The 27,209-nt window shown below is 42.8% G+C and overlaps 1 protein-coding gene across 1 annotated transcript in view; it reads left to right on the forward strand.

Annotated features, from left to right (window-relative positions):
- ALDH1A1 (aldehyde dehydrogenase 1 family member A1) overlaps window positions 1-27,209 on the forward strand; it is a 106,877-nt gene that overhangs the window by 38,983 nt on the left and 40,685 nt on the right. Inside the window, exons 3-9 of the mRNA XM_029612350.1 lie at window positions 2,920-3,060; window positions 3,720-3,849; window positions 6,382-6,443; window positions 9,844-9,972; window positions 15,175-15,288; window positions 18,822-18,924; window positions 23,389-23,573. Of these exons, the coding sequence (XP_029468210.1) occupies window positions 2,920-3,060; window positions 3,720-3,849; window positions 6,382-6,443; window positions 9,844-9,972; window positions 15,175-15,288; window positions 18,822-18,924; window positions 23,389-23,573 (864 nt within the window). The remainder of the gene's footprint in view (window positions 1-2,919; window positions 3,061-3,719; window positions 3,850-6,381; window positions 6,444-9,843; window positions 9,973-15,174; window positions 15,289-18,821; window positions 18,925-23,388; window positions 23,574-27,209) is intronic.

Genomic DNA, 27,209 nt, shown 5'->3' on the forward strand with positions numbered 1-27,209 from the left:
GATATGAGGCAGGGTACTCCCAGCACTGGAACTGCTGCCCACCCAGCACTGAACCACTGAAGGAGAATGTGTTCACTCTGTTTACAATGCCCACTGCCTCACTGCCTGCCTGGCAATGCACGGAATGTGTCTGTGTGTGTGCAGTGAGTGCACAGAGAACAAGCTTCCTTTTCAGTAGATATGAGGCAGGGTACTCCCAGCCCTGGAACTGCTGCCCACCCAGCACTGAACCACTCAAGGAGAATGCTTTTAAGTCTGTTTAAAAATAGCAAATGTAACAGACTCGCTGAAGGGCAATGTTCACTCTGTTTACAATGCCCACTGCCTCACTGTCTGCCTGGCAATGCACGGAATGTGTCTGTCTGTGTGCACTGCAGTGCACATAGAACTAAAGTAGATATGAGGCAGGGTACTCCCAGCCCTGGAACTGCTGCCCAGTGCCCACCCAGCACTGAACCACTCAAGGAGAATGCTTTTAAGTCTGTTTAAAAATAGCAAATGTAACAGACTCGCTGAAGGGCAATGTTCACTCTGTTTACAATGCCCACTGCCTCACTGTCTGCCTGGCAATGCACGGAATGTGTCTGTCTGTGTGCACTGCAGTGCACATAGAACTAAAGTATATATGAGGCAGGGTATTCCCAGCCCTGGAACTGCTGCCCAGTGCCCACCCAGCACTGAACCACTCAAGGAGAATGCTTTTAAGTCTGTTTAAAAATAGCAAATGTAACAGACTCGCTGAAGGGCAATGTTCACTCTGTTTACAATGCCCACTGCCTCACTGTCTGCCTGGCAATGCACGGAATGTGTCTGTCTGTGTGCACTGCAGTGCACATAGAACTAAAGTAGATATGAGGCAGAGTACTCCCAGCCCTGGAAATGCTGCCCAGTGCCCACCCAGCACTGAACCACTCAAGGAGAATGCTTTTAAGTCTGTTTAAAAATAGCAAATGTAACAGACTCGCTGAAGGGCAATGTTCACTCTGTTTACAATGCCCACTGCCTCACTGTCTGCCTGGCAATGCACGGAATGTGTCTGTCTGTGTGCACTGCAGTGCACATAGAACTAAAGTAGATATGAGGCAGAGTACTCCCAGCCCTGGAACTGCTGCCCAGCCAGCACTGAACCACTCAAGGAGAATGCTTTTAAGTCTGTTTAAAAATAGCAAATATGAGGCAGAGTACTGCCAGCCCTGCCTGGCACTGCCCAGGATAAAATGTACAGACTCACTCAATAAGAATGTTCTTTTTTTTTTTTCCCTAACAAAGAATCTGTTCTGTGTTGTCTATCAAATCTGGTTCTGTTCTGTGTTGTCTATCAAATCGGGTTCTGCTATCTTCTCTGCCTCAGCCTGCCTAAGCCCACCCAGCACGATCCCAATCCCACCTCCCCACTGAATCGCTGAAAATGTCCGTCAGTCCTCGTGCTGCTGCTGCTTTTATAGTGCTGCTGGCTCGTCAGGAAATCCTCAGAGAAGCACGGAATGACAGCGCGATTCGCTGCATTCAGTGCTTCTCTGAAAAGGTGAACGCAGATTCGCTGCGTTCCGGTATCCATGCCGACCTGTCCCACCCTTTCCTGTGAGTCACTGAGACTCACAGGACAGGGTCAGACAGGTTGGCATGGTTACCGCAGGGGCGCCGCCATTTTCAGGTAATCCGGGGCTCCGAGCTCGAGTCGCAGGTAATGGCGGCGAGAAAGCGCGCGCATGGCGATTCGCCGTATCCGACATATCTATGTTCATTTATGTCGGAAATCTGCTCGTATACGCCCCATCTTTTTTTTAAGTTAAAAAAAAAATTTGAGTTGCGTTTTCCATATGCGGTCAATCCGAATGCACATCCCTACCAGTGCGTGCTGCACGGATTTTAAGAAGAGCCCATGTACATGCGTATCTTCCGGTATGTGCACAAATCCAAAAATTCAAGAAGGGTGGAGCATGGGCGTGTTAAGGGAAGACCACGCACAAGCGTGTGTGCCAGGGGTCTCCACTGCGTAACTTTACTTCTGCTATTGCTGGCATGTAAGTCAAAAAATAAAAAAAAATCAGGGCTAGCCAGCGGGGTTTTAAGGGTTGGGTCTATCAGGGGAGAAGGGAGCCTTTCAAATTAGGAGGGTTAGGAAGTCCTATCCCTATACTGGGCGAACTGGGAATTAACGGGAAAAGGGGTGAATAGCTTCGGTGTGCACCCTTTATAAAATTCCCCCACTTTCATGGTAGACACAGTATTTGTGTGCACATGAGCGCATCTATATAAAATTGAGTGCACATATATACGCGTGTACAGCCAATTTTAAAGCATACACACACATGAGTGTGTACGTTATAAAATCATTGTGTCCATGCGCATGAGCCGGCATACGTGCGCATGTGCGCAGGTCTTAAATTTCATCTCTATTATTTTTCCTAAACTCGATTATCAAGAACCATCCAGCTACTTCAATTTCCAGGATATCTACAGTAAATATTCATGAGATTTATTTTATTTATTTATTTATAAATGTTATATGCCATCGTTGCAAATGAAGATCACAATGCTTTACAATAGTAACATACATATTAAAGGTCAAGACATCAGGATTGATATATTTGACAACTTGGAGATGGTGCAGGCCAGGCATATGTCTCTCATGTAATTATTATGGATATCCTAAAATCCAGACTGGCTGGGTGGCCTTTAAGGACTGGGTGAATACCACTGATTTATAATGTGCATTTTTTATTTCAAATAAAGTATTATTTAAACAATATGTTTTTTGTAATATCTACATTACTGTTATAGTTTGATTAATATGTATAAATGAGAATATGAATGTCTTTGTACATGCATGCATGAAACATGATATGATGGCTATGATAAAACTGATGTACAATTCTCGATGTCACAATTCCTAATTTTGGCTCTCTTTTTTTGTAGGAAGATGTAGACAAAGCTGTTAAGGCAGCACGAGCAGCCTTTCAGCTTGGGTCCCCATGGCGTACGATGGATGCTTCAAAAAGAGGAGTGCTCCTAAATAAACTAGCTGATGCAATTGAAAGGGACCGTTTGATTATAGGTGTAAGTGATAATGTTGTCATTAAAAGCAAGGTGGAAAGCTGGGGAATAGTGCTCTCTTGTCTAATCCATTACAGTTGGTGACATAGTCCAGGTAATAAAGACTTCAAGTGGGGTAGACATGTATTTAGCAACAAAAATGTACTGTCTATAAGATACCACCAGCCTCTTTGTCATAACACAAGTAAGCTATCACTTTTGAGAGGAAATGATAATCCATTTTGAACTGCATAGCAATTGGCAAATTACCATACTAAACTTTTCCCATTTTAAATTTGATGACCATCCTATAGCTGTTATGGTTTCCAATAAAAGAATGAAAGGTAATGTTCCAGCAGGGGGAAGTAAGGGACGATATATGGGTGTAATAATGTGAGGAATGCAATCCATGTGCTTTCAGCTCTGGAGAAGCAGAATATGTTGCTATGACCCTACAGCCTGGAGTATATTATTACATTTATAGGATGCTTAATTAAATGTTGTAATTATCCATGTTATGTGTATGTATATATGAAAAGAAATGGCATCATTTTGGACATCATTCAAGTTTTGATCAAGGTTCTCAAAAAAGAAAGCCTCTGAATTGTTATTATCCAAGATTTGATTATAAACTGAATAACTGATTAATATTCTCAAAAATCTGTTTATGGTTTCATCTGTAGACAATGGAATCAATTGATGCTGGAAAACCATTTGTTGCTGCCTACTTGTTCGATATAGATGGTGCCATTAAATCTTTGCGTTACTGTGCAGGGTGGGCTGACAAAAATCAAGGCCGTACCACCCCAATAGGTGAGTGGCATTAAGAGAAGTGTTTCAGAAATAAAATTATAATAGTTTTGTTTTAAGGCGAGATTAGGCCACCCGGTAGAAAAATTATTTAGCTACAGTGATTAAAAGCATTTCTGAAGCAAAGGATCTTGACTTGAATGAAAACTCCCTTGGGCCCAGCTTCAGAAAATCTGAAGCAACTTTGGTTTGGCTTTGGATTTCCTTTTCAGACATTACTCTGTCAGCTAAGGCTTATGACAGAACTAATTTCCGCCATATAGTAAACGGGAAAAGAAAATGATCTAACATGCTAGACAGTTCCTAGGCTGTAATTCTGGAGGCTATAGATGGGAAAGAAAGGAAGTGATATGGTCTAGAGACATACATGGAGTGTGAGGCAGTACAACAGTACAAAGAAGTAAATACAAAGCAGCTCGCTTCATTTACAGACATGGGTTACATAGCTCGATTCATTTGCAGTTATGCTATTTTTCAGAAGATTACTAGTGTATGAGGGCCTTTCCCACTCACGTCTACTTGTCAACTGTCGTACTTTATAGGTTTCTTCCTCTTTTTCTCCCCGTCAGTCTGCGTCACTCCAGTCCCTTGTCCCCAGCCAGCATGTCCGGATGGCCGAGAAGACCATTGCCAGCCAAAGGGAAGAGGATTTCCTCTCCAAAGCATACCCTCAGCATTGCTCGTTAGCTAGCAGGGTGCGGCACCATCGGGTGTGGGGTGGGGGAGTCAGGGTGCAGTTCAAGAAGCTGCTGGTGAACTGGAGAAGGCTGGGAGAACTGGCGGAGGTGTTGGTGTACTAGTGACTGCAAGTACTCGCTCGTGCTTTAAAACATACCTGCCTCTGCATTTAATCCTGGGTGCTTATTCATGCACTGTCACGATCATTTCACCTGTAAAATATGCGTGCATGTGATTATAAAACAGGTAGAGAAATTATTCGGTGCAGCATGTGCATGAGTACGTGGACACACCTAGATTAAGGCTGGTATTTTACAAACTGCATGGCAGGAGTTGCATAGTTTATAAAATGCTGTATAGTTAGGGCTTTCAGAGAAGAGATAACGAAAGTTTCAGTTCTCTTAAATAATAACCCAGATTTATATGCGGAGGCAATTATTATGTGAAGTATGCGTGTATAGTGTTTTTAAACTACTTGCTTGCAGCAGTTCACCGATATCTCAACCAGTTCCACTCAATCCTTCTCCAGTTCACCTAGAACTCTAATACTTCACCCTGCACCACCACAAGTTCACCAAGACCTCCCACCCAATAACTTTAACTGTCAGAGAAGTCCTATTTCACTTACAACAGTCAATTAGCAGGTATAAAAGTATATGAACAAGTTTGTTAATATATATGCATATATCTCCTACGAAATAGTAACTACCGCACATATGTCTGACCCCACCCTGGAATGCTCTAGACTGCCCCTTTCTTCCCAGTAAAATACATGCCAGAAATTAATGTGTACTTCTATTTATAAAATAGCATATACATGTCACATATATGCTATTTTTATGCTCCAAACCCCTGTAACAATTTACTACTACATGTACTTCCAGCGTCTAGATGACTACTCTGTCCACCGTCACCTCCCTAACTAGCTACAATGTTAAAACCCAGAACTACTCATAAATTACCCCACTTTCAAACTTCATTTGCGCAAATGCCTTACCTTCATATTCAGATGTCTTTATTCTGTTTGAAAATTGTAAGCTTACCATAACTTTAAATTTGATTTAATTTTGATTTTAATCCACCTTGAGACTAATGACACTGCAACTGTAAATTTGGTTTAACTTTGTAATCTGCCTTGGGAAAAAAACAGAATATCAAATGCCTGTAAATCAAATAAATAAATAGAATGGACTTGGATGCCTGAGAAATTTTCAAATATGAGTTAAGCATCTAAGTAGATTTAGACAGCTAAAACTGGACACCTTGGTGTAGGAGACTGGACGCATTGAGTTCACATTCAATAAGGTAGAAATCTGAAACCATCCTAAGTTAATGCATCAAGTATTTAGACATCAACCAAGATGGTCCAAGAAAACAAACCGGTAACCGATCCAATATGGCTAACAGCGAAAAGACAACAAGGTGGATTCAATAAAGTCCATTTTTACCGATTCCACCTTGTTGTCTTTTCGCTGTTAGACATCAACCAAGATGACTCATTTAGGGGTCCATTCTGGTATTCAGATGAATTCTTAGATGTTGTGTAATATTGACTGCAGTCTCCATTCTTTTGCATTTTCTATGGGCATAAACATAGTTGCCTAGAATCCCAAGTTGGAACACAACTGCTTAGCTTTCAATCTTCGCCCTACGTGTGCAGTATTGTTCAGCTAGCACATCTATTTATGTCCGTTTTCAAAATTCGACTTAGAAATGTGTACACTTTCAGCAGATCTGACTCAATAGCCAAAGAAAGTAATAATTGTGATATAACATTTCAGGTACAAAAATGTATAACTGCAATGCATCCAAATACACAGTTTTTTGAAACATTTCTGTGATCTTGTTTCCTTCTAGATGGAAATTTCTTTTCATTTACCAGACATGAACCTGTTGGTGTATGCGGACAAATTATTCCCGTAAGTGGAAATCTTTGAAATTATATTTTGTTACAAAATACTTTTTTTTTCTTGTTCGAATGGATATTTGTAAGCGAAACAATATCTTTTCACCTGCACCAAGGTAGCAAAACTTAACAGAAAACTCCAGGATCATCTTATATTGCTTTTACTAAATTTGTATTTATTCATTGGGGCAATTTTTAAACCCTGTGGGGAGCTTGCAGACCCTAGGACAGTGTTGTTTCAAAGGGAAACTGCTTCACCTTTGAAAAATCACGGCATGCCAGCCAGAGCCAGAGGTGCTTTAATAACCACAGACTTTGCACTTGTTTTTGAAATTTCCTCTTTAGAAAATCGTTCTCTATGAGGCCTATTTACTAAAGGTTTCTCCAGTTTTGTGTCTTTGAGAAAAATGCTTAGTAAATGAACCCCCCCCCCCCAGCCCCCTATATTTATTATAACATTTTCTAACGTCCCTTTATTTCTTAGAGCATGATCCTGGCTGTCCTCAAAGTGGTTGTCTGTTTCTGCTATAATCAAAAGCAAATTTGGAAAGGAATGTTTGAAGACAAAATGGCTTCTGGCAGAGATGAACTTGAATCTTAATATTTGCCCAATGCAGTCCCTTTGACTCTGTTCACATCCAAATGGAGGCCACACTCACATTCACAAACTGCTTGAAGATTCAGTAATGCTTGACATCTGATAACATTCACACAATGTGGGCAGTGGAAAGGCTACGTCTATAACCTTTCCCCCCACCCCCCCTGGAATTTGATCTCTAAAGACTCACGCAGCTGAATACTCGATAACAAGAGTTTTATTATATTGGACAAATGAATGGCCGCAGCCCATATGCATTACATTAACAAGTAATAAATAATAATAAATAAATGCAACCACAAGCAACATTAGCAAAAATAAACAATCCTGAAACTTTGTTAACTTAACTAAAGATTAACTCTTAGTGCGAATCACATAACTCGCTGAGGCGCATGCACACCCCACCCCCCCGGCCGTAGAAGCCGGGCAGCTGCCACTGAATCCCTGGCCGTGGAAGCCACGGCGTCATTACCGGTGACCTGACCGTAGAAGTCAGGGTCGTTTGTTCCAAGTGCCTCAGTACTCATCTTGTCCCTCACCCCTCTTGGCCGTTGAAGCGTCGAGGGTCTGTGTTGGGCCGCTGGCCCAGTCGGAGCCGCCTGCTCCAGTGATCCGAGGGCCGCCGGCTCCTGGGCCGTGACCTACATAACCTAAAGGCGGGGGTGTCGCTTTGCTGGTCACCACACCAAGGTTCCCTGGTAGCGAATCCGCTTACCAGGAAACCCCCCCTGCCTAAAAATGAAACTAACCCGGCAGTGCCTGGCTGAAAAGGGAATCGCACGCGCTGTGCTTCCCCTTTTCTACCCAGGCACCGCCGGGCCCGCCCTCACCCCCCCCTCCCCGTCCTTCAGCTCCCACCCTGCCTTGCCTTCCCCACCCACATTGTGCCCTGCTCCCTAATGGAGTCACGGGCTCTTTATATTCAGACCAATCTGAATGCTAAAAAAAAAAAAGTCAGGTTTGAAATGAGTCAGTGTTGCTTCTGGTCAGCAAATTACATTAAAGTCAAATATTCACAGGTCCAAAAGAAGATTTACACACCCGTTTCTAATGTTAAGACTTAGAGGAAATTTGAAGAAATACTATTTTATTGAAAGGGCGGTAGATGCCTCTAGAAGTGGTGGAGACCAGTACTGTGACAGTATTCAAGCAAGCTTGGGACAGGATATAGGAGAGAGTAGCAAAAACAGGACTGAGAGATTAGAAACAAATGGGGGGGCTTGTGTGTTGGTATAAGTACAGAAGTTTGTATCTTTCCCTACCAATAATGACAGAGGACCAAAGAGGGAAGACAATAAATCCTGCAGGTGGTCAAGCCAACAGCTGAGATACATTCGTAGAGGTAAATTTTCAAAAGGATTTACACATGTAAATGTGACTACTATTTTAGCAATTTTCAAAGGTCATTTACCTGTGTAAAGTGCACTAACACAAATAAATCCTATGGAGAATTCAATGGCATGTATTGGAGCAACTTTCAAAAGCCCACTTACACGTGTAAAGCCCAGATTTAAGGGGCTAATTTTAAAAAGCATTTACATACTTAAAACTGGGTTTTACACATGTAAATGCACTTTACTCAAGTAAGTGAGCTTTTGAAAATTGCTACAATAGTACGTGACATTTACAACGCGTTAACTCTTTTGAAAATTCCCTCCCAACAAGTACATTTTCAAAACCTCGTGCATGGAAATCCCGGGAGATACACGCATGTGCACTGTCCTGGTGAAGCCGACATGTGGAACTTACTCCTGCTCGGTGCAGCGAGTAAGTTCTAAAACAAAAAAACATTCTGATAGTTAGGGTAGGTTTAGGGTCGAAAAGAGAGGAGAAAAGGGAGAAAGGATAGGAAAGTTTCCTCCCATTCCGACGTGCGTATGTTATAAAATCGGCGTGTCCATGTGCTCGTGCCAGGAACTGCACGCACATGGACATCACGCTCGTCTTTTAAAACCTACCCCTAAGCGTGCAAATGCTTTTTTTAAAATCAGGCGCTTCTCTTGAGCAGTGGAGAGCAGGGGCTTCCCAAACTGTCCTGGTACCCCAAAGCCAGTTAGGTTTTCAGGGTATCCACAGTGAATATGCAGGAGATGCATTTGCATATTCTAGGTCTCCAATATTTACATTTCATGCCTATTTATTATGGGGATCCCAAAAACTCAACTGGCTGATTTGTGTATGCCCTGGTGTAGACATTATCAATCAGGCTGATTGGGAGGGCCACGTGGTTCCTGCCTTTCAACATAACGTAAAGACATTAGTTCAGTTCAGCCAATCTGTAAGTTAGTTACATTGTAATTTTTTTATAGCTGTGATCTTCTGAAGAAAGAATTAACTAAGAAAACAGGGAGTTAATTTCCTCTATAACTTTTGTTGCCATGCGCACCAGGAACTTTCTCTACACTCTGTGATGACGCCATCAGTGTACACAGCATTGTACAGGAAGATTTGGTTTTAGAATAACATTTACTTTAGAATAATGCCTATGTTTTGAGCAGCACATGTTTACATAACTTATTTGGTCATAGGATCTCTTTCTCAAAGGGCTCACTGAATAAGTTTAAGAATATATGTGTGTAGTGAAGGGGGAAGGACGAAGTTAAATAACTTGCTAAAGGTTACACAGTGAGTAACAAACAGGGGAAGATTATCAGGGTGTCCAGGTTGACAACACTGTACTGTAATCAGTGCGTGCTACCCTGAACGCCCTAACTGTATAATAAGACATAGAATAAAAAATAATGCTTAAGCTGATATCATCTTCAGATTAAGGTTCAACATGAAAATCACATTCTGATTTCTCCTTGACTTTCAGTGGAACTTTCCATTGCTCATGATGGCTTGGAAGATCGCCCCAGCTATTGCTTGTGGCAACACAATTGTCATTAAACCATCAGAAGAAACACCGCTGAGTGCTCTATATATGGGAGCTTTAATTAAAGAGGTTTGTACATAATTCAATATTATCACATGTCTATGAGCAGGGATCCTCATTTTGGGGGTTTTTTTCCCCCCTGGGAATTTATCAGGGTTTATTATGACAAGAACAAAAAGAGGATAAAATCAATGGGAAAATGTGACTCATTATTTTTCTGGGTAAATCTTGGAATTTATTTTGGTGAACAAAAGCCAGGACAATAAAACATGTGGATTCTTCCACTCGCACCACTCAGCAGCATCCCTATCTCTGCCTCTATCCCCTGCCTAGCATGTCCCTCTCTCCTCATACCCCCTCCCAACAAGAATCTCTCTCTTTCATCCATCCCCCTCATTAGTATTGGCACCAGGTTTCTCCTCTTTCCTTCGGCAGCATGGATGCTGAGAGTCCTGTGCTCTGCAGCACCTCACCTCCTTTTTTGCAGGGCGAGGGAGCCTGCTGGGAAGTGCTTCTGGTGAGCATGGGCTGCTTCAAATGCTGCATCGGGGGCATCAAGCAGCAGGCACCTTATTTAGGGAGAGAGGGAGGTGGGACTTGAAGTGCCATATCTGTGACCCTGAAGGGCTAGCATTCGCTGGTGGAGGGCAGGATTTTGAAACACTGCAGGTGCCTTGGCCCACACTGGCTTCCAGCAGTTAATGGAGGCCTTGAGACGCTGCATTTGAAGCTCTATAGTTGCTCTTTAATCATCTTAAAATCAGGGTGAAAATCGGTTTAAACCAATTGGCACTTTTGGAAAAATCAGGGAACTTATGGGTAAAAATTGCTCTAAAAACAAAAGACCCTATCTGTGAGGCACAATCTGCTGCCCTGCATGTGGTTTAGCCAATACCTTTTCTAGTTTACTAGGTATTTCCATCTTATCATACTAAAGCAATATTCATCCTCATACAAAAGAACTTACTTTTTTAGACTTTTGCCATTGAAATACATTATGACTAAATTGTGATTATTGTTAGAGATGGACTGATCTAACTCTGGAGAATTTGTGATCTTAAATCCCTGTTCTGGCAGATCTCCAATCACAGGTAAATTGTTTTCAAGATGGAAATGTGTAAGAGAGGTAGTGACAACCACAGAGAAAAAGAAAGAAAGGCTCATTCTCAGTACAATCTAGAACAGGGATGGTGAACTGCAGTCCTCGAGTGCCACAAACAGGCCCAGGTTTTCAGGATATCCACAAAGAATATGCATGATATAGATTTACATGCACTGCCTCCATTGCATGCAAATCTATCTCCTCCACGTTCATTGTAGAGATCCTGAAAACCTGGGCCTGTTTGTGGCACTTGAGGACTGCAGTTCACTATCCTTGATCTAGAGAAAGTTTAAAAAGCAATATTTAATACAAGAAAATTTGATACATATCAAAGTTTGTTTCCTATGGTGGAGTCATCATTACGGTGTTCCCAAAAGAACTTGCTATGTACCAGCAAGAAACTGTGTGTCTGTTTCTTCCCATCAAGACTGTAAATGAAGATATCACAATGCTATCAACCTCACAGCATGCCTGAATGAGTTTATACCCCATAGGGAGAGTAAGTTTGTAACATTACAGATTACTATGTGCATAAGTAACACCAATTTTCAACTAAATGACTGAATCGGTCTTCTCTCCTTTCCCTCTCCCCCTCCAGTTCAATCCCTGATTCTCAATTTTCATCTCAAAGCCAAAAATGGTCTTCTCTCCCTTCTATCCCTCAGCACAATCTCTGGTTCTCTCTCCCTGCCTGCCTTCCTTCCTTCCCTCAAGCTTCATCCCTGCACTGGCCCTCCTTCTCATGAGCTTAATCCCTGGTCCTCTTCCTCTGTTTTCCTCTCTCTCTCTCCATCGCAGTTCTTAGACCTTTTTCCTCTCGTTTTTTGCCACCCAACTCGTGGATCTAACCATGTCTGATTCTGCCAGAAGCAGCAGGTCTGGCAGTGGTACCCTAATGACAATCAAGCCGCCTTCAGAGCATGTGCACAGCTGTGGAGGCCTCTGCAGGAGCAGCAGCCCATCACTATGTCCTCTCCCTGTTGAAACATGCATCTAGGAACACATGAACTTTCTTACATAGGAACAGGCTACTTTAGTGTCAGAGCACAGTGTTTTGTGCCTCCCTCCCCTTTCCTCTACTACTGTTACATATTCATTTCTATTGCGCTAGTAGACATACATGACAGCTTGCATAAGCTAGCTCTTCTGTGCTCTAATGGCACGCTTGCTTCTGCCAGAAGGTCACCAGAATTGTTGACAGCCAAATCTGAGACATTTGTTCCCATGGGACTAATAATGGGTTCACTGAGCAAGCAGTTCATAAGAAGTCTGAGAAACTTGTCCCTGGGGGAAAGTTTTACCAGCTGAGCTTCAAAATATGTAATGTTCTCATACCTAAAAAAAACATTTTTTTTTGTTAACAAAAATACAGGATGGCCCATGGAAAAGTAGCCTGCCTCCAATGCACTGGTATTAGAGGTGGGCTACTTTTCCGTGGGCCACCCTGTATATTTGAGGGCGATATTCAAAGGGTTTAGATACTTAATTCAGGAAATTAGGCTCCTAAATTGGTCCTTTTGAAAATTAAGAAGGGTTGAATGCCTAAGTGTAGGCTTCTAGTTTCAGTAGTCTCCAAAATTTAGGGACTTAATGGGTGGGTGACTATGGGGGCAGAGTTAGGCTAGGGAAAAAAGTTAGGTGCTTAGTCTGACTTTTCACACTAGATACCTAAGAGCCAAAACCTAGTTACATTAATAACAGAACTAAATGTTAGGCATGTGCATTCACTTTTCACGAATTAGACAATTGCAATGGGTGCTGAAAAATGAAATGACTTTTTCCACTAACATGAAAAATGGGACCGATGGAAAAAAAAACCCGAACTGCGGGAAAAACAAAATTTCCCACGGGGGCCTGAAAATGAAGCCCGAACCAATAAAAAAAAAAATGCACATCCCTATTATAGGTTTCTATGTTTTAGGATCCCTAACTTAGGTGAATTCAGCTGAAAAATAAAGGGCATATTTACTAAGCTGCGCTAACACATTAACAGAATTTACTGAGTGTTAAAACACATTAGCTCAGCAAAAATGGAAATAATGTTCAAAACTTGCAAGTTCTGCCTATTTCCTGGCCCATAAACCCGGCACAATGAGAGTATGCAAATGAGCTGATTTGTATGCAAATGCATGCAAAGAAATGTATTGCCATGCAAATGAGTAGCACAGCTCGCCAAAAAAAAACAACTTTGAATGCTGCGCTACTCCTGGAAATTTAGGTACACCAAAAGAGATATGTTTTTGATACTATCAGGGGCAGAGTTTAAAGGTACAAGTTGTATCATCCAATGTTCTGGGCGGCTTCCAAAAAAAATGTATAATTTTACAAAAAAAAAAAAAATCCAACATAATACAAATAATCAAAAAAGAACCTACACATTAAAACAATTTAATAATGATCAGCAACAGTTGCTAAATAAACACTTTAAAACTTAAAAAAAAAATACTGTTGGGGTAGATTTTCAAACCGCGCGATTTGGTGTACTTTTGCTGGCGCATCAGGCGCAAGCAAAAGTACGCGGGATTTTAGTAGATACGCGCGTAGCCGCGCGTATCCGCTAAAATCCTGGATCGGCGCGGGCAAGGCTATCAATTCTGTATAGCCGGCGCGCGCCGAGCCGCGCAGCCTACCCCCGTTCCCTCCGAGCCCGCTCCGAAATCGGAGCGGCTTCGGAGGGAACTTTCTTTTGCCCTCCCCTCACCTTCCCCTCCCTTCCCCTACCTAACCCACCCGCCCAGCCCTGTCTAAACCCCCCCTTACCTTTGTCTGGGGATTTACGCCTCCCGGAGGGAGACGTAAATCCCCGCGCGCCAGCGGGCCGCTAGCGAGCCGGGATGCGACCTGGGGGCGGGTCCGGAGGGCGAGGCCACGCCCCCAGACCGCCCCGGGCCATAGCCATGCCCCCGGGCCCGCCCCCGGAATGCTCCCGACACGCCCCGAAAACGCCACGCGGTTCGGGCCCGCCCCCGACACGCCCCCCTCAGAAAACCCCGGGACTTACGCGAGTCCCGGGGCTCTGCGCGCGCCGGTAGGCCTATGTAAAATAGGCTCACCGGCGAGCAGGGCTCTTAAAATCCGCCCCTAAATGTTTTGCAACAAGTCTGCTTACTTAAAGCCACAGATTTGATCCTGCTCCTTCCTTATATCCCATCCCTAACTGGTTCCGCTCTGTCTGGCTTCAAGTCCAAAAAATGCATTGCTTTGCTTCCCCTGTAGATTTTAATGGAACTGAACCAAATGAGCTGAAAAGGATTCAGATTTTTTTTTTAGGGACTTTGGCTAAGAGATTCAGTTGACCTGAGCCAAGCCAAATATCAACTCACTTGTTGCATGTTGCCATTTGGATCATAACAAATGCATATCCCTAATACACACACACATATAGCCTTCAAACATTCAGTACTGCACAAAACAGTATACCTTCAGGATATTCCACAGTTGCTTCCCTGGTGGGAAGTACTTGAATGAGCCTTTCTTGCATCCACAAAGACTATCATCCTACTGAGGCAAGGTGCTCAGTATTCTCATCTTCATCCCTGACCTGAAAAACCAAAGTACATTTTAAAAAACTGTAACATATGTTAGGGGCAAATTTTATAATGCTCAGGTTGCTTACAAGCCCATGGGTACTTTGTAGCTGTGGGCTTACGAGCAAATTTTCAAAGGGAAATTCTCCAGGGTGTTTTCATTTGTAAATTCAGGGCTTGCAAGAACCATGGGTACTTTTATTCCGGGGGTGGGAAGATGGGGTGAGGGGTGTACTTTTCAGTTACCTTGATAAAATTGTTTGAAAGTTGTCCTCCCCAGCCAGTATAGAGCATTGCACCATAGCCTTCTTTTTCATGGACCATCATGAAACCTTTCTAGCCTCCCGTACATTGTGTATGTTCTAAGATCAAATAGTCAATTAGAAAAGTGTATGCTTGCTGGGTACCTCCTCCAATTTTTACTACTCGTCCTAGAGTCTCTGTCTTTAGATTGGGAAACTATACTGGAATGAGCCAAACTAAAAACTAAATTTAGCACTAATTTTGAGCTCGTTCAGTCAGTATGGAAATTAATTTAGGTGATGTTGTATGGAAGAAACAATGTTGCAGCACTACACTTTTTTTTTTCATCATTCACTTGACATTGTCAACTGCTACGTTTTGTTTGGTTTTTTTTTTTAGGTAGGAATTCCACCTGGGGTAGTGAATATTGTTCCAGGATATGGATCCACTGCAGGAGCAGCTATAGCCCACCACATGGACATAGATAAAGTGGCTTTCACTGGCTCTACAAAGGTATGCCTTTCTGATTGCAATATTTGTTTGTATAAAGTCTACTTAAAAACACATTATCTTACTGAGTCTTTTAAATATAAAATTCAGACCATAAAGTTATTCCATGATGCTTAGTTGAATTGCAAGCATGGCGTAGTCTCTGCCGCCACTATTGACATGGTGACGACCGGCCAATTCACCCATGGTTGGGACAATTCATGCGAGACAGGGGTTTGGGAAGAGAAAGGAGAGGAAGGGAGAAAATCAGCATAGAGGTTTTCCAGGGCTTAGCATTATGGCCTCTTCCCCTTTTTTCTCTAGTATTCCACATGGGAGTTTGATCCAGCCAGGAGCAGGGTCTGCCACTGGTTGGTCAATTCAGGCATGGTTGCTGTTTGGGGAGGAGTTCGGTGCCCCTTTTTAAACCTGAGCACAGGGTTGGATCCCTTTCTTTTCTCTTTGCTTGTGGTAGCTTTTCCCTTTTTCCTGCCCCTTTTTTTGCAGAATCATTACAGTTGTGGATAACCTGAGCCCTGGTTATTTTTTATGTATGATTAGCTGGTTTATAAATGGAGTTTAAGTATGTTTGGGATTGGCTTTAGATTCTAATGGTAGTAGCATGGCAAGATCATCAGGTGCTCTGCAGGGCTTCCTCACCTGTTGGGATTTCATAGGAGGAGGTAAGCGAGGGTGGATGGTGGTCCATTACCTGCTATTAATTAAATGGACTTAGGAAATAGCCACTGCTATTACTGGCATTAGTAGGATGAAATCTATTTAATGTTCTGGGTACTTGCCAGGTACTTGTAACCTGGATGGGCCACTGATGGAAACAGGATGCTGGGCTTGATGGACCCTTAGTCTGACCCAGTATGGCATGTTCTTATGTTTTTATGGTGATGCAGCTTTGTAAGCCGGGTTTGTCTGTTGGCGGTACCCATGGGGCATGGCAGGTTTGCCCCAAGGCTGCAGGCATGATGACAGAGTGGGGGGTCTTAGTTCATTGTAAACACATTTTTGCTTGTCCTATTGGGCTCTGGTTGTATTATTAATAAACTGGCCTATTTAAATTCATTGCCTGTTGTGCATGAATTTTTGAGTGTATCTTTTGTTTGTGGTTGTGGCTGAGGTGTCCTCCTCATTTACCTATGTTAGTATTCTTTATTGCATATAACTCCTTCTAGTTAAGAGGTGGAGGCAACCATGAGCATACCTGTGATTGCATATGGGTAACCTTCTTGGTTTTTGTGGCTCAATCCATGGGGGTCCGTATGAGTGCCCACAGTTTCTCACCAATTTAGACTAGACAGGATACAGATTTGGACAAAACACGCCCCCAGAAATGCCCCCCCCCCCTCCAGGAAAGCCCCGGGACTTACGTGCGTCCCGGGGCTTTGCGCGTGCTGGAAACCTATGCAACTAGAGATGTGAATCAGAACCGGATTCGGTTCTGATTCTGGTTCCGATTCACATCGTGATTTTTTTTTCGTCCGGCCCGATCAGGTTTTTTTTATTGGCTGCGTCCAAGCCAATAACAAAAAACCCACCCCGACCTTTTAAAACTAATCCCTTAGCTTCCCCCACCCCCCCAAAACCTTTTACAGGTACCTGGTGGTCCAGTGGGGGTCCCGGGAGCAATCTCCCACTCTCGGGCCGTCGGCTGCCACTAATAAAAATGGCGCCGATGGCCCTTTGCCCTTACCATGTGACAGGGTATCCGTGCCATTGGCCGGCTCCTGTCACATGGTAGGAGCACTGGATGGCCTACGCCATTTTTAAAGATGGTGCCAGCCATCCAGTGCTCCCTCCATGTAACAGGGGCCGGCCAATGGCACGGATACCCTGTCCCATGGTAAGGGCAAAGGGCCATCGGCGCCATTTTGATTAGTGGCAGCCGACGGCCCGAGAGTGGGAGATCACTCCCAGGACCCCCTCTGGACCACCAGGTACCTGTGAAAAGTTTTGGGGGGGGGGGTCGGGAGGGTGGGGGAAGCTAAGGGATTAGTTTCAAAGGGTCGGGGTGGGTTTAGGGATTATTTTTGTGTGCTGTTTTTCCTGCCCTCCCCCCAAATGATAAGAGAACCCCACGAACAATATTGTGGGGTTTTCCTATCTGTTTCGGGGAGCTCCCAATTTCTGACGATTTTGAAAATATCGTATGAAATTTTCAATCGTCCGAAATATGATTCACATCCCTGTATGCAATATAGGCTCGGCGCACGCAGGGGGTGTTTGGCCAGGTTTTTGAGGGGTACGCAAGTACCTTACACGCGTACCCCTTTGAAAATCTGGCCCATAGTATACTATTAAGAATGACACCAAGACTTTTCAGCTAGTTTTTGATTTGAGAACTTGAACTATCAAGACGAATGGTGGTTTGATTGAGAGGAGAATATGAACTAAACAAAGCTAAAAACTCCATTTTGGACATATTTAAAGTGAGTTTATTGTGTTTATTTATTTATTTGAGGTTCTTTATATACCGCCATTCGTTTAGTAACATCATGACGGTTCACATCTTGTTTGAGTCAAGAGTTGACAGGAAGCAAATATTGAGATGTTCTAAAGTTTCGTTCCAGTTGGAACGAACTGGAATGACAAACTGGATATCATCAGCATATATTTTTTAGAATTATATCAAATTGGATACAATTTTAGTGATAGGAGCTAGATAAATATTTAAAAGAACAGAATGGAGCAAAGATCCCTGTGGAACACCAGTTTTGATAGGAGACAGTGAGGAAATTTCATTATTGACTTTGACACATTGTGATTGATGAGACAGATAGGAATGGAACCATTCAGGAACCTTTCCTGATAGACCGCATTCTTGAAGTCAGAAAATAAGAATGTTGTAGTCAGTGGTGTCAAAGGCAGATGAAATGTCAAGTGAGACAAGAAGGAGTTGATGACCATTATCTATTCCTCTTCTGATGCTATCAGTTAAAGAAAGTACAAGGAGTTCAGTGCTCATGGCATGTCTAAATCCGATTTGATTTGGAAAGAGAATTTCAAATTTTTCAAGATGATCTGATAGTTGATGAAGAACTGCAGTCTCAAGGATTTTTGAAAAAAAAAAAAAAAAAGGAAGGGAAGGGAAGGTTCCAGCAGGAATCAAAATCATTCCTGCTGGAACCAGAAAACTACAATGGCCCTTTGCTACACCCATCCCTATGGAGCATACTGTAGATTTAGTGGCAACAGGAGAGCAGGCTCAAAACAACTATTTCTCTTTCAAATTTTTCTTCTGTCTTTTCAACATGTCAATTTTGTTTCTCATTCTCAACTTTTATACCCTTCTCTCAGGTTTCTGCAGGACACTCTTACTTTGTTACGTTTAGAAATTGTTTTTTTCTTGTTTTTACTCTCCTAATCTTCCATGTTCTTCTCAACCATTTGATTACTTTCATGCTTTCCCTTGGGTTTCTCTCCAGTTTCAGGTTTCCTTAATCCATTTAACAACCTGTGATAAATTAGAGTAAATTCTTATGTCCTAGACATAGCTGACTAGAGAAGATAATCCCCTGTCTGTCACTTCTTTTCTCCTGCTCTAGGTTGGTAAACTAATCAAGGAGGCTGCTGGGAAAAGTAATTTGAAGAGGGTCACACTGGAGCTTGGCGGCAAGAGCCCTGTCATCATATTTGCAGACGCAGACTGTTAGTAATATTATTTATCTTTGCTTTATTTTGTATATTTTTTTGCCATAATTGCTTGTATTTTCACAGGTAGGTTGTCTTCAAAATACAATAACTTACATTTATTTTATTCCACTTTTCTGGCACATCAAAGTGGATTACATTCATGTACTGCAGGTATTTCCCTGTCCCCACAGGGCTTACATGCTAAGACAATAACTTTCAAACCAGTGCGTGGGTGCACATGTGCGCACATTCGTCGGCCTATGGCCAGGCACATGGCTATTTCATAACTTGCCCGTGTATATGCATACGTGTTATAAAATAGCCTGCCCGCGCACATGTGTGCCGAATTTTAATTGGGCGCATGCAAGTGTAAGCAAATGTCACTTCTACTGCATAAATCGGGGGATTTTAAAAGGGGTGTGTGCCGACGCCATTTCCAGTTTTACCAGTTCATCCGTAGTTTACCCAGTTAAGAGATAGGTCCTCCAAACTGCTCTGGTTTAATAGCCTTCGTTCCCCCCAGTTATCCCTGATCCTTAAAACCCTGCCGATCTGCCTATTTATCTTTCTTTTATAACTTACACGGCATCCATAGCAGAAGTAAAGTTACGTGGCAGGGGGCATCAGCTCATGCCTGAGCGCATAAGTATTTGCGAACACATCTCGGCTTCATGCCCTGAAATGCCCACAGCCGCTCCTTTTTCAAAACTTCCAAGATGTGTGTGCTGCTGCATTTATGTGTGGCTTTTAAAAAGCAGCTTGGTGTGTGTGCACACCTGACATAATCATTCATCCTCTAATTAATGTGTATGTCAGGCTTTTATGTTTTTTTGTACCTGAGGCAAGGAACAGTGGTGGGATTTGAATGCTGGTTTTGTTGGTTCATATCCCACTGCTTTAGCCCCTAGGCTACTCCTCCACTCCTGTTTTTTGCAGGAAAAAATTATGCACTGGAAAAAGTGCATGAAGACTTCTCAGTTACAAATGTGCATAAAAAATGTAGATGTTCTCATCATTATTTCATGTTGCCTGGTACAGGTTTTCCATGTGTATAAGCCATTTTATAAATAACAAAAGTCATGCAAATTATTGGTTTTGCACGCACATTTTATTGGCACAAAAAGGGGTCAGTTGTAGCGGCATTCTGATGCAGGGTCAAGAAGTATACATGGGCATTGCTATTTTATATGAGACATATACATATAAATTATCAAATTATTCATGCAATTGCTAATTACTGTGCAAGTGAAATCAGAATTGTCTACAATTTTTGAGTGGGAGATCTGGATTAAATTGAGGGTTCACAGGTGGAGGTGAACTGAAGATGGACTGGGTGAACTGGTTGAGGTATCAGCAAACTGGTGATTTCAAGTACGCACACAAGTATTTTCAAAATGGTATACTCGCATACTTTATAAAATACCTGCCTTAGTACATGTTATATTTTTTTCACATATGAAATATATGCGCTTATGTTTATAATAGAGAACGTAAGCACTTCCATTCTTTCATTAGAAATATTTGTGCATACTGAAGCATGCATGCATACTTTCAGAGCAGAATCATGTGGTATTTTATAAACTGTGCAACTTCCACTATACAATTTATAAATACTAGAATAATTCTGCACGTGTCTACTTACAGGTACAAATACTGTTCTGCGGATAGGTTTGAAAGTTAGGATCTCTGAGTGAGCACACAGAGATTATTGCTAGCATTTTATAAACCCTGTCACGAAAGCTGTATGGTTTATAAAATACTTCGTAATTCTGCTCTGACAGTATGCACATATGCTTCAGTACACGCAAATATTTCCAATGCAAGAAAACTCATACTTTCTCTACCCAGTTTATAAACATAAGCAAGGCTCATTTAAAAGCTTTCTGATATTATAATCTCCCCACCAATTTCTTTTCAAATGGCAAACAATATAGGGGCTAAACAATATACTAACATAACTTGAGTGTAAACTAGGTAGAGAAAGTTGCAACACTTACGAGAAGCCCTCCGATGTATCATCAAACTCTGAAATTTTACAGAAAGATGGCCATCATAATAGGCACTACCAGCTGACTCAAACCCAGACCTTCAATTGCCTTATTAATAATCATTGATCTGTTTCAGTGTCACATCATTTCTCAATGAATGTTACTGTTTAGAACACTTTGATTCTTCATTTTGGATTTTTTAAATTGCAGATAAAAGTACTTATCTTAAATGTCTGGCTTCTTCTCATCGATATTATAGGCCCGCATTTCAAAACGGAATCTGTATCAGGGTAATCGTTTGTACTGCTATTTAATTTTGCAAGAATGATTCTAAAGGCATAATCATTTGGCTTCAAACAGGTATATAAGACAAATCTTCTTCATCTGCTCTGCCATTATAATCGCATGCTGGTAAGAGCTTCTCTCTGTGCTCTTCCAAAAAGAAGAAAAAGAAAACAAAGCATTTTAAACAATAACTTTCACTGAGAAATGATGTGACACTGAAAAAGATCAATGATTATTAATGAGGCAATTGAAGGCTGGTGTTTGAGTCAACCGTTAGCGTCTACTATGATGGTCATTTTTCAATAAATGTTCAGTTTGATGATATGGTGGAGATCTCATAATTAATTGAAACAATATAGGGGGTCACAGATGGAAAAGAAATGGATATATTAATCTTTTTTGGGGCCATAGATTAGCCTTTGGTTATATTACACTAATGATACTTTGATTTGGGAAGCATCAGAAGCAGATTTCTTACAGCTTTTTCAATTTTTAGATTCATGACACTCCAGCTTGTATTTTATTTATGGTGTCTTTTGTTTAGAATTCCAGGCTTGTTGGGAACTTGCCTCGGAGAGCTGGTTTCCTTCTGCAAACAAGTAAAGCAGTGAAACATTTCATCATAGCCCTTTGAGGCAAATTCTCATTTTTGGATCACAAGCCTTGCTTAACAGAATCCTTTTTGCTGATTTTTAAAAAGTATGGGCTTTCAGCTTAATCAGAACAAATCTCTGCTGGGGGTTAAGGGTCCATGAACTTCTGTATTCAAGAAACTTTGACAATACCTGTGAAAAGGTTAAGATATTTGGCTCAACTATTAGTTGCAACATTTAAGATCAAATTTCAATGTTCCAGGATAACATCTGCTGGAAAGGAAAGGTGGAATATATGGTGTTGCATCGGAGGTGGACCCTTGGACCGAGGAGGGGTTGACGCAACCTGTAGGTGAGGACCTACAGGTCCCCACCATCAGCAGGTAGAGTGGGATGAAGCTAGAGGCCACTGGAGCTTCACCTATACCATCACTCATTCCCCTCGGGTTGAGCCTTTGGGTGCCGGGGCCGGCAGGACTTAGGTGGGCCACAAGGTTAGCTAGGGATGGAAGGTAATTCAGCCCAGAAACAGCAGTCGGTAGATGGCGTAGTCCTACCCTGGACTGGATTCGGTACTGGAACTCAAGCGCCAAAGGAACAATGAGTAACTGGAGGTGTTCAAGCAAAGAAAGGCCTAAGCCTTGTAAGTCCACATCCAGAGGATAGGTGAGAGGAGCCGTCACTGACAGGCTAGGATCAGAGCTGGTGGCAAGTGAAAGTTGTGGCAAGCAACGTAGAATTCTGGACACAGGAAAGACTGTAGCGTAGTCATTCAAAGCAAGAGTCAGGGCACGGAGAAGGCAGGCATAGTCAATCAAGGCAATGGTCAGAGCACGGAGAAGTTAGGCATAGTCAATCAAGGCAATGGTCAGAGCATGGAGAAGCAGGTAGGGTCAATCAAGGCAATGGTCAGAGCAAGAAGAAGGCAGGCATGGTCAGGCGTAGCGGAGGTTCGGGGCTGGAGAGAAGCTGAAGTGTAGTCAGGCATAGCAGAGGTCAAATCCAAAGAGTCCGTCCAATACATAGACGAAACAGGAACAAGGAGAACAGGAACCGGGTACCACAGGAAAAGAGGAACACAATGAAGAGACAATTCTAGGATCAGCAATGAGTACTCGGAGTATGTGGAGTCCTGTTGCAAAGGCAACAATATGGAGTGAGGCCTGAGCTTTTATACGCTGAAGAGTCTGATGTCAGCATCCGGGTCTGCGGCCAGGTTACCGCCGCGGGCCCTTTAAAAGAGCTAATGATGCGCGCTCACGCGCCTAGGAAGGGGTGCGGCGTTGATGGCGGCGTCTCTCCGCAGGCGATGCGGAGAGGCCCGACGAACAGGGACATTTTGGCTGGTAACACTGGGTAGCGTGGCAGGGCCGGAGGCACCGAAGGAAACCTGAGGTCGGAGCTGGCGGCCCACCGCCGCCAGCGACGAGGAGCCAGGAGCTGGAGTCTGTGTGAAAAGGTGAGAGGTCCGCGCCGTGTAACATATGGGCCCAGATCGTTCCTGCTGCTTAGATTCAGACTTAATAATGGAAGCTCTTTTGGTCACCTTTTTATTAAATGAGATCAATTTTATGTTGTCTCCTCTTTAACAAAAAATTCTTTTTATTTTGCAGTCGAGAATGCATTAGAATATGCCCACAATGGGCTGTTTTACCATCAAGGGCAATGCTGCATAGCTGGATCTAGGATTTTTGTGGAAGAGCCCATTTATGAAGCATTTGTTCGTAGGAGTATTGAGAAAGCTAAGAAACGTGTGTTAGGAGACCCTCTAACTCCTGGAATATGTCAGGGTCCCCAGGTAGGATATATTTAATTGGCATTTAATAAATGTGATGTTTAGAATTGCACAATTTGTTTATCAACCTTTCGATAACAGAATTCTTGTTTAGCTAGTAATCTCACAAGACTTATGACTGATGCACTGTGGTTCTCTTAATTAAATATGAGAATACTAAGCAGGTACTTTAAGGTGAATTATAAAAGCCCGGCACATGCCAACATTGGGAGGTATGTGCACATCGAACAAAGAGTTCAGTTCAAAGCACTTTGCATAATACACAAACTGATCCATGACGAAAAAGCTGAATGACTGAACACAGCACTTCGAGTACACGGACCACACAGAAATGTAAGATCAGCAAACAATGCTCTCTTAACCATTCCATCAGTAAAAACAGCAAGGCTTACCCAGGACAGGGAACGCGCACTATCTCTGGCCGGTCCCTTGTTATGGAACATTATGCCCCTCAATCTACGACTCCAGAGAAATTTTAAACTATTCAAAACAAACCTCAAAACCTGGCTTTTCAAACAGGCCTTTTACAAAGAGAACGGCGCAAATAAGTAAGGAAGAGCAGGAATAGAGCACATAACACATAATCTCCAAGTACATACCTGGAAATTATTTTTTTTCATTACACAGATGATTGTAGTCAATAACCCGTAATGCCATGAATGAACCACATGTTATCTCCTAGAAGTCATTCATCAATGGAAAATCCATGTCATTAACCAAATAGCTTTTAATCTTTATTTGTTACCGGATACTATTGGCACCTCCATTGTAAAATTTTTGAGCTAATCTCCTCTATATGTGCCATTTTGTAAACCGTTATGATGGTAAATAACTTAATGATGGTATAGAAAAAACTTTTTAAATAAAAATAAATGTAGGACATGAGTGCTCCCAGCAGATTTTAAAAGCTGCCTACATGTGCACGCATCTCCTGATGTGCGAATATCACACTTTGATTCAAAAAGGGGCATGATATGGGCATAGTTTGGGTGGGGTGTGTGGGTGTTACAGGGCAGGGACAGGAGATGTGCATGTAAATACTTATGCACCCCGGCACGTGCCCTCATCCACTGTGGCATAAATTTACTTCTGCTATAGAGGAGGTGTAAGTTTAAAAAAAACCAAAACAGCCATTGTCAAGGGGTTTGAAGGGTTTGGAGTAACTGGGGGGCGTGCAGGCTATTAAACCAGGGGATGTTTGCAGGACCTAGCTCTACTCTGGGCGAACCGGTGGATGGACCTGTGAAACTGGTCATGGCGTGGACTTGCGCCAGTTATGAAATTCCCCCATTTATGTGGCCGAAACCCGGTTTGCATGGTTGGGCATGCCTACTTGCAAAATTAGGAGCACACATACGTGCACCTAGGCTATTTTATAACATATCAAGAACATTTTCAAAGGGCTACGCAGGTAAATTTGGGGGTTTATGTGCGTAGCCGTGCCATGTGTGCGCTGCGCGCATTTTACAACGGGCCCGGCAATGCACGTAAAGTTCATAAGTGCATAAAAAGTGCATAAGTTCCAGCCGAGGGAAAAGAGGCGGCCCAGGAGTGTGGACTGAGTAGGGGGGATTGGTCTTCTGGGACAGCACCACTTGCTGCCGTCCCGGGAAAATGCGCCCCGGGATCCGGCCGGCGCGCACAGATTACTTCTGCTGCGGAGGAGACGTAAGTATTAAAATTAAAAAATTAGGGATAGTTGGAGCGGACTGGGAGGGAACTGGGGGAGGCCCAATTGCGTCGCCGCACGTTGCTTGTAAAATTCCCCCTATGCACGCGAGTCACGGGCCACTCGTTCATGCTCATGTGGATATTAAAATCCGGCGCATGCATGTTATAAAATTGGCATGTCCATGTGCGTGCACTCCTCTTAAAATTGACCCCATGTGTGATTGTGCACGTATATTATAAAATCACTGCATCCCTGGGTGCAGGCTGAGGCACGTGCGTATATGTGCGCCCGCGTGCCTGTTTGAAAGTTATTGTACCTTAGAGAAATGAAATGTAGAGAGAACAATGTTCAAAGCAATGCACTCAGATAAAATAACTTAGCACAAAATGGTCCCCATGTATCCAGCTAAAAGTCTGCGTGGTCTTGTATAGTGCACATACTTTTAGCCAGACTATGAGGAAGCGCTCCAAGAGGCGCTTTTAGGTCAGAAAAGGACAGTAGCCCAGGTGCATGACATTTTAACAAGTGCATGCTCTATTTAACCCCTCTCAGCTACCTGCACAAAACAATAGATGCAAAGTACATGGGTGCTTTTAGCACAAGTACGTTACATTAATTTTCAAAGTGAGAGCACCCATGCTCTTTCTGTTTGAATTAGCATAATTTAAACACGCTAAATGCGTCTGCATACTTTAGATGGATGTGAACCATTTGAAAATTGACCAAAACAATTTGCGGCTCAAGTTATTGTGACTCTATTCACTATGGGGGTAATTTTCAAAGGAGTTATGTGCATAAATGTAACTACTATTGTAGCAATTTTCAAAAGCCATTTACTCACGTAAAGAGCACTTATGCGAATAAATCCTATGGACGATTCAATGGCATATATTGTAGCAATTTTCAAAAGCCCACTTACTCGAGTAAAGTGCATTTACACGTGTAAAACCCATTTTTATGCATGTAAATGCTTTTTAAAATCAGACCCTTTGCATCTAGAGATTATCACACAGTGAACCTCATCTTCAAACCTATCCGCGGTACAGCATTTACTTGCATAAGTGGGCGCGAAGCTTTATGGCAGCATTTTATAAACTGTGTGGCAAGAGCTGCTTAGTTTATAAAATACCATATATTTCTGCTCCAAAAGTACATGTGTATATTTCAGTATGCATGAATATGTCCAATGCAAGAAAATGCTTAAGTCCTCTGCCTATTCTATAAACTTATGGATGTAAATTTTAAATCTGTAAAAAACTATAACATGTGTGCATAATAACCCCAATTTAAACACCCTGACCAGCTCATACAAACCTCTCACCCAAAACTGCAGACAATAGACAACTTTAATTTCACTTGTGCTGGTCAATTAGCAGGTGTATAAGTGTAGGAATGAATTCGGTACATCTCATACAAAATAGCAAATACTGAGTGTACTCCTGTAACACACTGTGGAAAGTGCCAACCCACCCCATTTTTCCACTAGTAAAATATGGGGCAGATTTTAAAAGCCTACGCCTGTAAATCCAGGTGGATTTACGCGCGTAGGAGGGGGTTACGCACACTGCACCTATTTTCAAAAGGCCCAGCGGTGCACGTAAAGCCCGGGGATGTGCGTAAGTCCCAGGGTTGAAAAAACGGGCGGTCTGGGGGCGGGGGCATGGCCAGAGGCCTCTCTTCGGCCGCTGGGATAAAGGTACGGGGGTATTTCTTTTTTGGGCTGGGAAGGGCGGGACAGGTAGGGGAAGGGAGGGGAAGGTGGGGGAGGGAACGGGGAAAGCCATCAGGGCTCCCCTAGGGCTCGGCGTGTGCAAAGTGCACTAGTGTGCACCCCCTTGCGCGCGCCGACCCCGGATTTTATAACATGCGCGCGGCTGCACGCGCATGTTATAAAATCGGACGTACATTTGTGTGCGCGCCGGGTAGCGTGCACAAATGTAGGCCGCGCGCGTAAGTTTTAAAATCTG

The sequence above is a fragment of the Rhinatrema bivittatum genome, chromosome 1 (genome assembly GCF_901001135.1).
Source record: "Rhinatrema bivittatum chromosome 1, aRhiBiv1.1, whole genome shotgun sequence".
Taxonomy (NCBI): Eukaryota; Metazoa; Chordata; class Amphibia; order Gymnophiona; family Rhinatrematidae; genus Rhinatrema; species Rhinatrema bivittatum.